Source organism: Bos indicus, chromosome 12 (assembly GCF_029378745.1).
Source record: "Bos indicus isolate NIAB-ARS_2022 breed Sahiwal x Tharparkar chromosome 12, NIAB-ARS_B.indTharparkar_mat_pri_1.0, whole genome shotgun sequence".
Taxonomy (NCBI): domain Eukaryota; kingdom Metazoa; phylum Chordata; class Mammalia; order Artiodactyla; family Bovidae; genus Bos; species Bos indicus.
Window position 1 is genome coordinate 28,808,365 of NC_091771.1, and position 17,874 is coordinate 28,826,238.

At 40.1% G+C, this 17,874-nt stretch overlaps 1 protein-coding gene across 8 annotated transcripts in view; it reads right to left on the reverse strand.

Annotated features, from left to right (window-relative positions):
• FRY (FRY microtubule binding protein) overlaps positions 1-17,874 on the reverse strand; it is a 329,636-nt gene that overhangs the window by 211,988 nt on the left and 99,774 nt on the right. Inside the window, exon 1 of one of the 8 annotated variants that reach the window (XM_070800576.1) lies at positions 5,412-8,191. The exons of the other annotated variants lie outside the window; for them this stretch is intronic. Coding sequence (XP_070656677.1) covers positions 5,412-5,472 — 61 coding nt within the window. The 5' untranslated portion in view covers positions 5,473-8,191. Of the gene's footprint in view, positions 1-5,411; positions 8,192-17,874 lie in introns of those variants that run through there. 8 annotated transcript variants of the gene reach the window in all.

Genomic DNA, 17,874 nt, shown 5'->3' on the forward strand with positions numbered 1-17,874 from the left:
CACCCTAGGAAACAAAGGAAATAATCCAGAATTAGGTCCATTTTATAAGAAAAGTGCATTAATTTCTTTAAGTCAATGAAAGATAAAAATAGGTAGAATGGGGGCTTCCCTGGTAGTCCAGTGGCTAAAATTCCACGCTCCCTAAGCAGGGGGTCCGGGTTAGATCCCTGGTCAGGGAACTAGATCTTGCATGCCCCAACTAAGACCTGGCACAGCCAAATACACACACACATACATACATAAGTAGGTAGGATGACTTAGGAGACAGAACCGCCAAACATAATATGCAGGTCTGCTGCATGATTTGAGCAAACCAACTGTTAGAAGTCATTTTTTTAAAATGTCAAAGCATATTGAATATGAATTTGAATTTGGATACCAGGTAACAAAGAATCATGGTTAACTTTGTTAGGAATGATAGTAGTATTGTGGGTAGGTAAGAAAATATCTATATTTTCTAGACTGTATACTGATTACATGGAGTTCAATGAAATGATATCCATAATTTACTCAAAATACTTAAGAGAAAAAGATCTCTTAAATGTATGTATGAAGTAAACACGACCATAGCTTGACAACTGCTCAAACTGAGTGACGGTGATGTGCTGCATATTGCATTTGTATATGTATATTGTATATTCTTTCTCCTTGTACATGTATTTGAAAATTTTTCATAATACAACACTTTGTGAAAAAAACTAAGGCTCATTTGTTCAGTTTCCATTATTGCCTTCTAGTGGCAATAATGAAGGAATGCTATAATGATATAAAAAACTGAATACCATCTATAATGTAGGTTTGATCACATAAGTAGAATATTCACTAAGACTTTTAAGTCCAGCCACAACCTTTCACATTAATTAAATGTGTTGGACTGAATAGTGTGTATCTTGGAGCATTTACACAGAACACACAGCAAAGGTGAATGTAGGTGGGATGTCATTTACACAGGCATCCTTGATCATACCTATGTTACAATATAGTTTGAGTCTTTTCAGAAATATTGTTGTCTGAAAATACTATGAGTGAGATCAGTTAATCAATTTGCTACATAACAAATGTTCACTGAATCCTTAATATGTTAAAAAAAAAAAAAAAGTGTTAGTCACTCAGTCATATCCAACTCTCTACAACCCCATGGACTATAACCTGCCAGGCTCCTCTGTCCACGGAACTCTCCAGGAAAGAATACAGAGTAAGCAGCCATTCCCTTCTCCAGGGGATCTTCCCAACCCAGGGACTGAACCCTGGTCTCCTGCATTGCAGGCAAATTTTTTTTTTTTTTTTTTTTTACCATCTGAGCCATCAGGGAAGCCCAAAATGTATAACATGCTCTTCAAAATTCAATAAAGAAGAAAAAGTTTAAAATTTAGTATATTCAGTCACAAGATACCACAAGCAGCATGTCTGCAATGAAATAGAATAGGAAACCACAGATGAGAAAAACAGCAGAGTGATGGCACATTGTATAGTGAGGGAAAGCACTGTTTCACGACACTTCTGTTTCCCATCCCTGTCTATGTTCATAGATAGGTCCCTGTGTGTGCTCTGGGCCTAACACAAAATGTGTTTCTTGCTGTGTCACGGTCAAGAAGGCTCTAGAGGCTGTAGAAGCAGCAGTGGTATGTGGGCTGCTATGTGGGTGTTAGACTCAGGCCCACCAGGAAGGACATACCCAGCTTCTTGGGCTATGTTATCAGAACCATATTAAAGCCAGAATCAAGGGTAAGAGAAGTGTTTGCAGCTGCATTAGTGGGTGCATGACACAGGGACCCAATCTGGAGGGACAATGAAGACAAGGCAGGCTGGCTATGCGGAGATGACCACCATAAAGCAGAGCCAGAAGCCACCCTCTCCTGACATCAAATCTCACAAACCAAAGTTCTAGCTGTTCCCCTCTAGGATCCCCTTGGAGACGACATGATGCGGGACAGCAGGTGAGGGGACTTGAAAAGGAATCTGATCCTATGTATGTCTTTGCTAATATAATCTATATCATAAAGTAATATATATACACACCAGTACAATATACATTACAATATACATTCTGCTATCAAATACATTCACATACATATGTTTACAGTACTATACCTACATGTATGTATGATACAGATGCTCTGCATATGCATTATGCTCTATTGACTACACCAAAGCTTTTGACTCTGTGGATCACAACAAACTGTGGAAAATTCTTAAAGAGATGGGATACCAGACCACCTTTCCTGCTTCCTGTGAAACCTGTATGCAGGTGAAGAAGCAACAGTTAGAACTGGACATGGAACAAGGGACTGGTTCAAAAGTAGGAAAGGAGTACGACAAGGTTGTTTATTGTCACCCTGCTTATTTAACTTCTATGCAGAGTACATCATGCGAAACACCCGGCTGGATGAAGCACAAGCTGGAATCAAGACTGCCAGGAGAAATATCAATAACCTCAGATATGCAGATAACATCCCCCCCGCCCTTATGGCAGAAAGAGAAGAGAAACTAAGAGCCTCTTGATGAAAGTGAAAGAGAAGAGTGAAAAAGTTGGCTTAAAACTCAACATTCAGAAAACTAAGATCATGGCATCCGGTCCCATCACTTTATGGCAAACAGATGGGTAAACAATGGAATCAGTGACAGAGTTTATTTTCTTGGGTTCCAAAATCACTGCAGATGGTGACTGCTGAAACTAAAAGATGCTTGCTCCTTGGAAGGAAAGCTACGATCAACCTAGACAGCATATTAAAAAGCAGAGACATTACTTTGCTGACAAAGGTCCATCTAGTCAAAGCTGTGGTTTTTCCAGTAATCAGGTATGGATATGAGAGTTGGACCATAGAGAAAGCTGAACATTGAAGAATTGATGCTTTTGTACTTGGTGTTGGAGAAGACTCTTGAGAGTCTCTTGGATAGCAAGGAGATCAAACCAGTCAATCCTAAAGGAAATCAGTCCTGAATATTCATTGGACGAACTGATGCTGAAGCTGAAGCTCCAATACTTTGGTCACCTGATGAGAAGAACTGACTCATTGGAAAAGACCCTGATGCTAGGAAAGATTGAAGGTGGGAGGAGAAGGGGACGATAGAGGATGAGATGGTTGGATGGTATCACCAACTCGATGGACATAAGATTGAGCAAGCTCCGGGAGCTGGTGATGGACGGGGAGGCCTGGCGTGCTGCAGTCCATGAGATCGCAAAGAGTCGGACATGACTGAGCAACTGAACTGAAGTGAATACATATGATAACTCAAGATATATTTGCAACATCTATAGCAAGATAGTCAACTGAAGGTGGCTCAGAGGTTAAAGCATCTGCCCGCAATTCAGGAGACCTGGGTTTGATCCCTGGGTCGGGAAGATCCTCTGGAGAAGGAAATGGCAACCTACTCCAGTATTCTTGCCTGGAGAATCCCATGGACGGAGGAGCCTGGTGGGCTACAATCCATGGGGTCGCAAAGAGTCGGACACCACTGAGTGACTTCACTTTCACTTTCATAGCAAGATAAGGACTTCCAATGCAGGACATATAATAGAAATTACACAAATATTTACGTCATTGACACTGAATTAACATTAAGTGATAATGAACTCACTAACATTTCACTGAATAAGTGAAATCCTTGATAGTCTGGTAAGTCCTTCATTTTGTCAAGATCAAAGTATTTATTAAATTCCTCATTCATATGTGCTTACTTGGATGCCAGATCATTTAATAAAAAATATTATAGGTCTTATTCGGAGAAGGCAATGGCACCCCACTCCAGTACTCTTGCCTGGAAAATCCCATGGATGAAGGAGCCTGGTGGGCTACAATCCATGGGGTCGCAAAGAGTCGGACACAACTGAACGACTTCACTTTCACTTTTCACTTACATGCATTTGGAGAAGGAAATGGCAACCCACTCCGGTGTTCTTGCCTGGAGAATCCCAGGGATGGAGGAGCCTGGTGGGCTGCTGTCTATGGGGTCACACAGAGTTGGACACGACTAAAGTGACTTAGCAGATAGGTCTTATTAAATTTTTAAATAGTTATGGAACTGTACAATGACTGTAAAATTCACTTAATAGATACTTGCCTACCCCAAGTTTATCATTTCAGGTGATCGTAAATCTTTCGATTCATAGAACCATATTAGTTCTATGAAAAGTTAAGTTTATAGATTGTGAGCAAGAGAGATATTGAGTTTAAAAAGAAGTTGAGCTGGCTACCAGAGCACACAAGCGGTCTGTCCAGCAGTAACATAGCAAGGGTCAGTAACATTCCCAAGAGATATCAAACAAAAATATGAATCATTTCATTAAGTCCTATTATGGTGGAAAATTTTTCCAAAGGCATAAAACTGTAAGTTTTGCCTTTTAAGTTGTATGCTTGTTATACGTTAAAAAAAATGTCCTGAGAGGAAAAAAACAGTTTCCTAATATACTCCACTTTATAAACCATAAAGGGGTAAATTAATGACTAATAGAGATTTTATCCCTAGAAATAGAGTGGTATTATATGCAAATATCTAGTAGTCTTATTAGAGATAGTGCAGTAGAATAATTAACAAGTAGTTAAATCTCCCAAATCATTAATAAAGAAAATGCTTCTCCTCTACTAGAACAGTATGTATGACTTTACCATTTACAAATTAACTTTTTCCTCTACTTTCATTAAATAGAAAGTTAAGTGGTTGATATCCAAGTTGCATGTAATTAACTCTGTGTCATGGAAGTTTCCTCTCATTAATTTTTTGGAACTCCTGTACAATACTGCTCACAAGGTTATGATAGAGCTAATGGAACCAGGCTATTTTATTTGGATAAAGAAAAAGCAGCCACATGCAATTTGGATCCAGTTAATGTTGGTTAACATATGGCATCCTGATTTTTAGTTCCTACACAAGAAAAGAAAAACAGTTTTTAAATGTTGGAGAAGGCTAGGCCCAAAGCAAAGGAAAGACTGCTTTAGGCCCATTTCAAGGTTTAAAACAAAACAAATAAGGATATTTACATCAACATTTAGAAGAAATCATGCATAAACCCTACCTCTGCTGTAATATTTAATGGGATGTTAACTATCTTCCAAATGCATACTAGCAATTTTTTTTTATGGATTAGCAATTTTATAGAACAGAGAGTCAGACCAAATCTTTTAGCAGAATTTCAGTGCACAGAAAAATTCCATGACATCACAGCTTTGTTGTTCCACAGACTCATACACAAAATTAACCAAATCTTAACCTCAGAAACAGCCCCAACAATTGCAATCTCAATCAGAAATTCTAAAGGGTATTATTCCCGTCTCTAAACAAGTGACATTAGGAGTAATCCTTGCATAGAGATGCAGGTGTCCCTACCACCCCCATGCATGGAAACCTTCTCTCCACCCAGAGTCTGATAACCAATGACCCATTCCACACAATTATCAGCCTTTCATACCTACCAAGCCCTTTTATGAAGCTGATCACAGAGGATCGTCTCCAACAAGCTGTTGTAATCTCCATGAGCCTGAAAAGGAACCCAAACTCACAGTCGGGAACCGTTTGCAGAGACTATGTTCCGAAGCAGAAAAAGAGAGTGACCGAGTCCATGATCCCGCTGCTCTCTGCCACCATAAGTGTCCCGGCCACCAGGTGGGTCTCCTTTATTTCTGGCCCAAGGTGTATTTTTAGTCAGGTGCTAAAACCTACAGTAGAAGACAAACTAAAAGAGGCCTTCCGTCCAGGGCAGACTGTTCATACCAATGGGACAATTTTTAGCTGCTCGGTAAGACAGTGACCTACAACTTGCAGAGTGCCTGTATGTCTATATTTAACCACAAGAACATACTATGCTGCCAGATTAGCCAAGCTGCTCAGAGCACTCCAGGAACATGAGCCTGACCCCCAGGGCTCGCCACAAACAGTCCACGCATTCCGAGTCCACGCACGCCCCCAGGGAACAGCCCACCAGGCTGCACTCGTGTTCCTGTGACCGGAGAAATACAAGAGCAAAGATAACACAGGGTGGGTGATAAACCGTTGCTTTGGGAACCAGGACTCTTGGCCACAAGTGCAAACAGCTTTAAACAGCTTAAGTTCTTACAGACAAAACGCAATAGCAGAGAATCCCTATCTGAAGCCAAGTCAGTGAGAAACTACACTCTTAAGGAAGATGAAATGCTGAACATCTGCTAACACAACCGGTAAAGAAAAGTGATCAGGGTGGAAATCTACAGTTCTATTATTTTAAAAGGCACAGCCTAAATCGACTTGTGAAAAACTTAATTTATGAAGGAACCAATACTGGTGATGACGATTAAGCGTTTCACCTTCAAAGAAAATACAAGATTAGGCCAGTGAGGAGACTGGGAAGGAAAACGCAAAGTTACTTAAAAACAGAACAGAATTGTAACTGAGCTTTCAATGGGCTTTATTTCTGACAGAAGAATTGTATGAGGGTCAGTGAAAGTGTATTTTCTTCACTAACACAGCTGTGAAGAGCAAGAAACCCAAGTCATTTTCTATTCTTGATTTACTCAGGGTAATTGAAGGTTTGCTAGAGCAACATAGGTCGAAATTACAAAACAGCATGGTATGGTGAATTGACTGATGAACGGAAACATTTCACAGGAAGGAGAAAAATGTCCAAATTCCCAGAATGAACACTCTAAGTGTTTCAGGCAAGCTCAAGGTCAGCAAAGATGCCGCTGTGGTTCCACAGTATCTTACACATTCAGGGTTTATGATGCGTTTTTTTTTATTATTATTGGCTTCCCTGGTGGCTCAGACGGTAAAGCATCTGCCTGCAATGTGGGAGACCCATGCTCGATCCCTGGGTTGGGAAGATCCCCTGGAGAAGGAAATGGCAATCCATTCCAGTATTCTTGCCTGGAAAATCCCATGGATAGAGGAGCCTGGTAGGCTACAGTCCATGTGGTCACAAAGAGTCGGACACAACTGAGCGACTTCACTTTCACTTTATTATTATTATTTTAGAGTTGATTGTGGTGCCTATGTAGCATCTGATTTGTTTTAATGAAAGGGGTCAAAACAATTACAATACAATAGTGTGCTGAGGGAGGTATCTGAGTCTTGAGTATTGAATTCTTTCAATTCTCCTTTTTCAGATCTACATTGGAGTCAAGACTCAACTGAAAATCTGTACTTTGTCAGCTTCAAATCTCTCAGGCTATTATTAGGCCAACCTTTCAAATGATGTGACTGTCATTCAATGACAAAAAACATTACTTAAAAGAGCCTCAGCAAAATAAGAAAAAAATTTTTGTTTTTTCTTTTCACTCTATTACAGATATTAATTATCAAACAGCATTTAAGGGAAGTACAAGGGAGAAAGAGGTAGAAAAAAGAAATAATATTAGAGAGACATGGAACTGGAGTCAGGTACTCTGCCAGGCATTTCGCGTGTATTATTAAGTCCTCACAACAACCCTATAAGACAGGCATTACAATTCCATTCTGGAGTCGACAAAAGGAGTTAAAAATAAGATTTCTCAAAGTCATTCAAACATAGGGTTGTCAGACTCCAGAGTCACTACATTTATTAATTTTTATTCTAGTACTTTCCTTACTATGAATTGGAACTTCTACACAATGGCAAACTTAGAGTATTTATTTTGGTAAACATTTTGAAAGAGCCTCCAAATGATCTACCTTTTTAATCCAGAAACTTCACATATCTAAAACCCCAGCATTCATGAATCCCTGAGTGGAGTCTCCATGATGCCCTCATGATCTATTCATCCTTCTGCAGTAGCCTGGCCTGTATCAGTCTGGGAAACATCCTAAGGGCGATTCACATTGTTCTCATCTTTGGATTCCTACAAAAGTTTGGATCCCTAGAATTAATGAATAATACAAGGTGTCTTCTAGAGTCAAAAACAGATGGCACAAAGTCTGTCCATCTTTGTTACTAAGAATTCCTACCTCACCTCACCCGTCTCTACTCAGAGCTTTTTTCTCCCACTGGACACACCATTCCAGCAATCCTGATCTTGCCTCAGTTTATGTTAGACTGAAAGCATCAAATCGTGGATAGGTGAAGGCTCTTATGGGCAGGCACACTGACAACTGAGTAAGTGAAATATGTCAGCTGATGGCTCATATGGATAGAAAAACCAGAAGACAACAAAAAGCAGACATAAAACTTCTGAAGGACAGCAGCCTTAGGATATTTTCGTATAAAAAGAGACCATCCTGAGCTTTCCTGGCGATCCAGTGGTTAGGAAACTTGTCTGCCAATGCAGGGGAGACGGTTTCGATCCCTAGCCCGGGAAGATTCCACATGCTGCAGGGCAACTATGCTCGTGTGCCATAACTACTGAGCCCATGCACTGCAGCTACTGAAGCCCATGGGCCTAGAACCCATCCTCTCTGCAGCAAGAGAAGCCACCGCAATCAGAGGCCCGCACACCACAGCTGGAAAATAGCCCCCACTCACCATAACTACGGAGAAGGCAATGGCACCCCACTCCAGTACTCTTGCCTGGAAAATCCCATGGGCAGAGGAGCCTGGTAGGCTGCAGTCCATGGGGTCGCTAAGCGTTGGACACGACTGAGCGCCTTCACTTTCACTTTTCACTTTCATGCATTGGAGAAGGAGATAGCAACCCACTCCAGTGTTCTTGCCTGGAGAACCCCAGGGGTGGTGGAGCCTGGTGGGCTGCCATCTATGGGGTCGCACAGAGTCAGACACGACTGAAGTGACTTAGCAGCAGCACTGTAACTAGAGAAAAACTGAGTGCAGCCATGAAGACCCAGTGCAGCCAAAAATAAATAAAATAAGGTAGCCACATATAATGAATCTTTAGTAATCAATACATTTGCTGACAATCTGAATTCACTTAGACATGGTTGAATCATGACAGCCTCTGACGGCACAGATACAATACAGAGAATAGTAAAGTACACTTTGGAAAGAATTCCATTCAGTATTATTAAACTGAAATGTTTTGACACATCAAGGGTTAAACTTCATGACCTGAAAAAATTTACTCAGAGATCATTTGTTCCCCAATGACGCCAAATAAATGTCATGCATTTTAAACTATATTAATGTAATCTAAATTTTATAAATAACATAAAATGGACTGCTGGCATGCTTAATTGATAGTTCCATAATAATCCTCAAATATTAATTGAATGGTGACTTTAAAGTTGATGCTTTTTATTACTTTAACAGTTAATCTAATATTCATAAAAATTTCCTTTCTGTATCTGTGTGGCCTGGTGGCCTGACTGCAAATATTTTTAAGTGCAAGTGAAAGCCCAAACTGGCTGTTTCTATTTTCACAAGCTTAGAAGTTGCAAGGACATTCCTGAGTGTATCTGGTTAACCTCATTGCTTTGGGAAAGACTGTTTCTAGGCTACTGACAGACTGATACTATTTCATGCTACTTGATTAACATGAAGGTTAGATTATATAACCACTTTCATCAAATGGGACCTACAGAGCTGTATGAACCTTCCTTAATGTATATTATAATCTACCTTATTATATTATGGGAAGCAAGAAATAGCCTTTTGACACCCACTCAAATTTTTCTAGCATGGAGAACAAGTCAGCATTTAAAATTACGATACTGAACATTAACTATATCAAAACCCTGAAGTGATAAGAAACTCAAGCTGATAACGATTCTTTCTCTTTTTTCCATCATTGGTCTTAAAAACCCAACATTTCTCACTGAGTCTTTAGAACCAGTGTGTGATATATTCAATGAAATATTTCAGTAATAAGATGTTACATGTTATTTGCATAATCACATGCACATTAGCCTTTCTAGAAATTTAGTAAATACAAGGGGCCTCCCCGGTGGCTCAGCAGTAAAGAATCTGCCTGTGATGCCAGAGACATGCAGGAAATGCAGGTTCGATCCCTGGGTCAGAAAGGTCCCCTGGAGGAGGGTATGGCCACCTACTCCAGTATTCTTGCCTGGAAATCCCCATGGACAGAGGAGTCTGGCAGGCTGCAGTCCATGGGGGTCATGAAGAATTGGACATGACTGGGCAACTAAATGACAACCGCAGATACAAGTGCTAAAACGGTATCATTCACCCGTGGCAGATGCATGTTGATGCATGGCAAAACCAATACAATACTGTAAAGTAATTAGCCTCCAATTAAAACAAATACATTTAAATTAAAAAAAATAATAAAACAGTATCATAGAAACATGGCAGTTAACAGTAAGATGCCAGTGCCAAAAGGATTATGTATATCTTTTCACTACTTTTCCATGACATAACATAGTACAGAATATAATCATTCACTTGGATTAACAAATCTTTCAGAGACAAAGAACCTCTGAGACTGTCTTAGGATAGAAACCAAATTAAGTACAACGTGAGCAAACATCCCATGCAGCCTCACCCCTTCCCTGCGGAAACCACAGTAAGGGCCAAGAACCTATCAAAGACAGTGTGTCATTCATTATGCTTGGAGGCAATGGCTATCACACTGGCTTCTAGTTGTAGGTGGCAACTGCCAAGCAGGTCATTACCTACAGACAGATGCAACAAACAAATGCAATCCGAAAACATTTACCAGGAAGGCCTCTAGGAAAATACTGGTTTGTTCCGGTGTAGGGCACCCCTGGAACCCAGCCACTGTTAAAGCAGTGTTCTACCAACAGGTGTGCAATACTTATGACATACAGATTGTCTGAACCTACACAGAGCCTCTCTTTAAACCTCCATGTGACACCCGTTCTCTTGTAAATTACCAGGTGCACTTAGGCCCCACCTTGGAGAGGAAAATCAGAAGGCGTTCTATGCTAATAAGAAATGAAAGAACTTACTTGTGTTAGACATACTCTAAGCGCTTCTTCTCCAAAAACTTTTCTCTGAAGATGAATCAGTTTAGAAAAACACTCCCCAGTTCCACAGCAGAAAGTGCAATGCCTAACCAGATCTCTCCCTGATCTATAGTCTTTTAATTATGTTTTATTGGAGGAATACTGTATTGATCCTATTTCTTGAGTTTAATGCATTTATTCTGGGAGGGCTGACAAAGGACTCTTTACAGCTCTTTTTATAGAGCTTGGGAGCTCCATAAAAAGCACAAATTCCAGGACAAATTTCACCAATTTCTGGTGAAATTGGTGGAAAGTTGTGATCTATCTTTTTTAAAGGCTCCACAAGTAATTTGGATGTGCAGCCAGGTTTGGAAGCTACTGGTGGCCTCTGGGAATATTTAATTTAAAAAAATGATAATTTAGTATGCTATAAAACTGTCTCCCCAGACAGGGGAATGGGAGGGTTTAAAACAGTTACCATCTTGAACAGAGCTGTCAAGCTAGTAACCTCATCCTTACAACTCAAAACATAATAAAGAACCAGAAAGTAACCTCCCCGCAAACTTGGAGCTCATTTATGTTGTCCTTAATGTGTTTTTCATCTCGAAACAGCCTCATAGCTTCTTTGCCCAAATAGATGTCACAAAACTCAAGTACACAGTCTATTCGAGTTCTCACTGCAAGTCTAACTTTTATTTGCATACAACTCAGGCAGGTTTATTTGTTCAGTTTTCAAACCCTCAGCGAATTGGATGCAGAGAAGGCAAGATGTAACAAATGATCACTTCATAGATGCAAAAATTCTAAAATACAACTAATGACAGTGCCAACAAAAGCAGGGCAATATCTGCCCTTAGAGCTAAGCCTCCTGGAAACAACAGTCCACAAGGGCATTGCTGACTAGTGGCCCAGAACAAAAAAGAGGGGCTCTTCAAGATGTATTGCATTACGGACTTTTCTGGTGGTCCAGTGTTAAGACTCCACTTTTTTCCACTGCAGAGGATGAGTGTTTAATCCCTGGTTGGGGAACTAAGATTCTTCAAGCCATGCAGCATGGCCAAAAAAAGAAAAAAAAGATGTATTGCATCAATAGTGGAGGGTGAAAACTCAAAGGATTTTCATATTTTTACATCTAAATACTTAATACAATGAGCTTGATAATGGGAGCTCAGAGAAGTACAGTTAAAATGAGAGAAAACAACTATTGCATCTGAAAAAGCATCATTTAAACCAATATTTCCAACTTGAAGTTTTGACTGGTCCTGAAAACACTAACCTTCTTGATCAAGTATGCAAATGCTGGTGAAATAGCTCACGCCAGGAGCTTAAGGAATGAGCTCTATCTCTCCCTTTTGACTATTCATTAAGAAAGCATACAGGAAAAAAAAAAAGCATACAGAAAACAACAATATCTAAAAACCAGTTACACTGAACGTTCAAGAACCATTCAGCTAAGTATCCCATATCAATTTCCACCCAACACTTATGAATCATCCGTACTGGTTTTATGTAGGAGTAAAAAAGAGGCATTCCCAAAAGAGAACTTTATACATTAGAAATGAACATACTAAAGGCACCACTATGTGGGGGATTAAAATGGTTGTTTTTCTTTTTTTTTTTTTTTTTTAATTTTTTAACTTTACAATATTGTATTGGTTTTGCCATATATCAAAATGAATCCGCCACAGGTATACATGTGTTCCCCATCCTGAACCCTCCTCCCTCCCCATACCATCCCCCTGGGTCGTCCCAGTGCACCAGCCCCAAGCATCCAGTACCGTGCATCGAACCTGGACTGGCGACTCGTTTCATATATGATATTATACATGTTTCAATGCCATTCTCCCAAATCATCCCACCCTCTCCCTCTCCCACAGAGTCCAAAAGACTGTTCAATACATCAGTGTCTCTTTTGCTGTCTCGTATACAGGGTTATTGTTACCATCTTTCTAAATTCCATATATATGTGTTAGTATACTGTATTGGTGTTTTTCTTTCTGGCTTACTTCACTCTGTATAATAGGCACCAGTTTCATCCACCTCATTAGAACTGATTCAAATGTATTCTTTTTAATGGCTGAGTAATACTCCATTGTGTATATGTACCATCGCTTTCTTATCCATTCATCTGCTGATGGACATCTAGGTTGCTTCCATGTCCTGGCTATTATAAACAGTGCTGCGATGAACATTGGGGTACACGTGTCTCTTTCAATCCTGGTTTCTTCAGTGTGTATGCCCAGCAGTGGGATTGCTGGATCATAAGACAGTTCTATCAAGTTAAATTTTGCCTTTACAGGTGAATGAAGAAGCAGGAAGAAGGGACTTTGTCACGTAGCTTTTTACTACTAAGGAGGCCTCTATCCCTGTTGCCTGGAAAATCCCATGGGCGGAGGAGCCTGGAAGGCTGCAGTCCATGGGGTCGCTAAGAATCAGAGACGACTGATCAACTTCACTTTCACTTTTCACTTTCATGTATTGGAGAAGGAAATGGCAACCCACTCCAGTGTTCTTGCCTGGAGAATTCCAGGGATGGGGCAGCCTGGTTGGTTGCCGTCTATGGGGTCGCACAGAGTCGGACACGACTGAAGAGACTTAGCAGCAGCAGCAGCAGCAGGCCTCTATCCCCAAGACTTTTCATCTCCACAACCTTGCTCTGCCCAAGGACCCTTTGAGACAACTCAGCCTACAGCATGGTTTCTACATTCTACTTTGGATCTGGAGTTGATGATATATTTGAGAATCAAAAAATATGGTCTAAGAAAGGGTCCTCCTTCAGGGTTCTCCAAAGCAGGCAAAATAAGGACTCCAGGGCAGCCAGGATCCATAAGTCCAGGTTTAAGAGGTACTTGCCCCACGATTAGCCGTAGGACCTTGGGCAAGTCAAGCAGTTTGAGATCCAGACTTTTCAGTCAAAAGATAATGGATTCAGACACTTGCTATGAAAAAACAGCCATCCTCCTGCAGCATTTTAAAAGCAACTAAACATTACTTTGGCTAACCTAGAGAGCTGCATTCAAAGAAGATGTCATCAATCTAGCAGGCAGAACAAGCTGAGTGTCAGATGTCACCACTAAGCATAATCAGTATAAGGCAACTCCCAAGATGAAATCCAGGTTTAGAATATCTTTATTTTTTATTATGAAATGATTCAGCTGCCTAAAAGTCTGGGGACCTATTAAAAAACAATTCAAGATAATTTTAGCTGTGCTGTTCAATACCAGCCACATAAAACTATGAAGCGCTTGAAATGTGGTTAGTGCAATTGAGTTACTGCATTTTCATTTTAATCCGTTTAAATTAAAATTGAAAACTTGATACTTGATTCAGTTATAGGAAAAAATTTAGGTACATCTGTAATAATTTGCATATGTACAACTAGTTTTTTAAACTGTAAATTTTATGATATCTAAATAGAGATCAAGGCTTTTTGGCCAATTTGGTATTCAAATTTAGATTCATTGGTGGTTTGAGATGAATGAACACTGGATTTTGGAGAATTATTCCCTCTAGAAAGAATATGAAATATTTCATTAATAACGTTTATGGTGACAGAGAAACAGACAGAGAACAGACCTATGGGCATGGGGGGAGGGGAGGTGGGAGAAGGAGAGATGTATGGAGAGAGTAACATGGAAATTTACAATACCATATGTAAAATAGATAGCCAGTGGGAATTTGCTGTGTGACTCAGGGAATGCAAACAGGGGCTCTGTGACAGGCTGAGGGGTGGGATGGGGAGGGAGATGGGAGGAAGGATCTGGAGGGAAGTGACATGAGTGTACCTATGGCTGATTCTTGTTGATGTATGACAGAAAACCACAAAATTCTATAAAGCAATTATCTTTCAATTAAAAATTTTTTTAAAAAGAAAAAATGTTTATGATGATTACATGTCAAAATAATATTTTAAATATACTGGACTAGGTAAAATACTAAAAGAAATTGTAGATGTTTTCAAGCTTTGTTTAATGTGACTACTAGAAAGCTTAAAACTGCAAAAAAGTCGTGCATTATATTTCTATTGTACATGCTATTATCCAGACCAATTACTGCTTTATAAAACTTAGACATATGGGAAACCATTTTTGTGACTAAACATGGAAAGCCATTAAGAAAAGCCACCTTTTTGCATAACTATGAATCAGTAAACACCTCTAGCCATAAATATTCACAAATAAGCAATAAAATATTGATGTATTGATTCAATATGTGAATATCTATTAATCACTCCAAAAACTATCAGGCTGGGTAAGACTGGGAACTTGGTTTTAGGGGGACTCCATTTCAAGACTGAGGAGTTAGCTTTATGCCTGCTTGAAGCTGAAAAAGTTAAAGTAACTTGTCCAAATCGCACACCCAAGGGACTCCAATACAGTTCTCCTGACTCAGAAGTGTGTACTGTTCCTGCTATACCAGACTGCCTAGAAACTGAGATGCAAAAACACCATAAAAGATATCTCAGATATTAAATGCTTCCACATGGCACCCAAATCCACATAAAACCAAAAACATAAAACTGACTAGGAAACAGATTTTTAAACATCTTAATACTCCCTTAGCCCCGTCTAACTATATCCCACACGTTACAGCTGAGTACACAGGGATTTGGGATAACCACTGTATTACCATCAGCATTCTTACTAAAAATCATGGATTCCCAGTTTGCCTGCCTCTTGAGGGTCACTTCTTTGCAATTCAGGGCAATCCAAAACACCTACTGCAGTGCTCTGCACACAGTGGGTTCTCAGAGTGTATCTGTTTGTTTACAGCTTTAATTTGGAAGCCACAGGAATGAGGGAAGAAAAGCTGGTAAAATGGTCTGACAAAATGTGAAATCCTCACACAGAGACCACAATCTTGATTCATACTGTTCCCACAGCAGGATCATTTCATCGGCTAATCCCCACCTGAAACCTCAGAGCCCTTGGAGTGCTAGGGAACACGGGCTCCTATTCAAGCAGAAAACTCAACTGGCAACTGTGTGTCTGAAGCTTTGGTGGGCTTCTGTTTCATTCCAGGAGGTAGGTCTTGAATTCCCTTCAGCTGCTCTGGCCAGCCACACCACCACTCCCTTCCTCTGCTTCTTCACTCCAGCCACACACTTTTTGGTTGACATGCCTTTTCCTCCCAATCCTGCCAATACATCTTCTCTTTCAAAGACCTTTTACAAATCCAACTGGTACCACAAAACCTCCCTTAACCAAATGAAAGGGCAACGGTTCTTTTCCTCACCCAATTACATCCTGGGATGCAATAACTTTGAGCCCTCAGAATGGAAAGGGATGGAAATATTTAAATATGTATCTATATGAATGGAGTTTTGTTACTGTATAAATTTAAATATGTATATGTATGAATGGAGTTTTGTTACTGTGTAACTTCTTGGTTTATGGTTTAAAGTATTATTTCTGTCTCAACTATACGGCTGTTAGTTCATTTATTTAAATAATTCTCATTGTTAAGTAGCTTTTTTTTTTTTTTTTTTTTTTAACTTTTTAGTCCTTTTTTCTTTTTTCTGGCCTCACAGCACAGCTTATGGAATCTTAGTTCCCCAACCAGGGACCAAACCTCCATCCCCTGCAGTGGGAGCACGTGGTCAACCACTGGACTACCAGTCCCTCACTATTAAGTAGCTCTTTAAGAACTTGTTCACATGCTGATGTGTCTTCCTGAAATACTACATGTGGCAGATATGTAATTATAACTTTAAGTTCCTTTATTGTGCAATATTCATTGAGAGAACTAAATGCTCAAGACAGGGTAAGTGTAAGGTTTACACTGCTGTTTTATGACAAATTAGGTGCATGTCTGCCTTACTTTCCTACGTGATGACAAACCAGCTGCCATGACTTATTAATTGTTACAGAGCACTCGGCGGCATTCTGAAGTAGTGACGGCCATGCCCTGGCAGCCCATAAAAGTGAATACAACTTCCAGCAGTTTCCTCACGTAAGGGCAGGGAGGAGGCACTGGGAGACTCTGATTCAACTAGCCTAATGGGATAGAGTTTGAACTGGCACACAAACACAGAAAAATATGTCATCATCGAGTTGCCTAAGACTAGGAGAGATTTTTCTCCTAGAGAGATTTACGCAAGTCCACATGGCCTGGGAAGCACGCTGGCTCTCTCTAGAAGGTAGACAGGAACTCGAGAGCCAGTCCTAGGAGGACCAAACCATGTATGGCTATGAATGCACCAAAAGGCAACTAACAGAGATCACATCATGCTGAACCTTGTCTCTTAAACAGTGTTTGTGACCTTTCATGAAGCACTGCTTTCCTGTGAAGTCACACTACACAATCCTGGGAGATTTCCATATACAAAAATTGGTTAGACAAATTAGGGGATGTCCCTGAAGGTCCAGTAAGTTGAGACTCCATGCTTTCTCTGCAAGGGTTGTGGGTTTGATCCCTGGTTGGGGAACTAAGATCCCACAGGCTGTGTGACGTGGCCAAAACAAAACAAAACAAACTGGTTAGACAATTTAGATGAACTGATAACCTGAAACCATCCCAAAGTATTCCAGAGGGCTGTGCAGCATTCATTAGAGCCTTATTTGTGCATTTAAATGATTCAAGGTGCTTTGCTCATCTGAATTTTATTTTATTGAAACACAAAATCTCTGTCCATCTATATAATCTGGGAATAACCATGAACCAAACTCAACAATATATATCAGCAAGAAAATGCCTCTGCTATTCTGGTGCAATAAATTAAGAGAGATATCAGCAGGTAACTCCATCATCACCTTTTAGCTTCAACACAAATATTCTAAGAGCACAACTCCCATTCAACGTATAATTGCAAAACGCTGTTCCTCAGGAAATTGCTTCTGTCTCTTGCCCTCTCCTTTTTAAGCCACTTGCATGAGCTACATCATCATGCATATCAATATCATGTGTTAAAACCAAGCACAGCCTCAGTTTAGGGAGGACTCTGAGCCCTGGCAATGCTAACCCAGACAAGTTGCTTGAAACTGTCCCCTCCTCTCCTTCTCCCTTACTTTTAGTTGTGTCATCTCTTCCCTGGGTTATCCTCATAGAGATTCTTCTACCTCCACTTTCAACCCAAATGCTCAGCATTCCCTGGAATCTGTCCATGTTGCT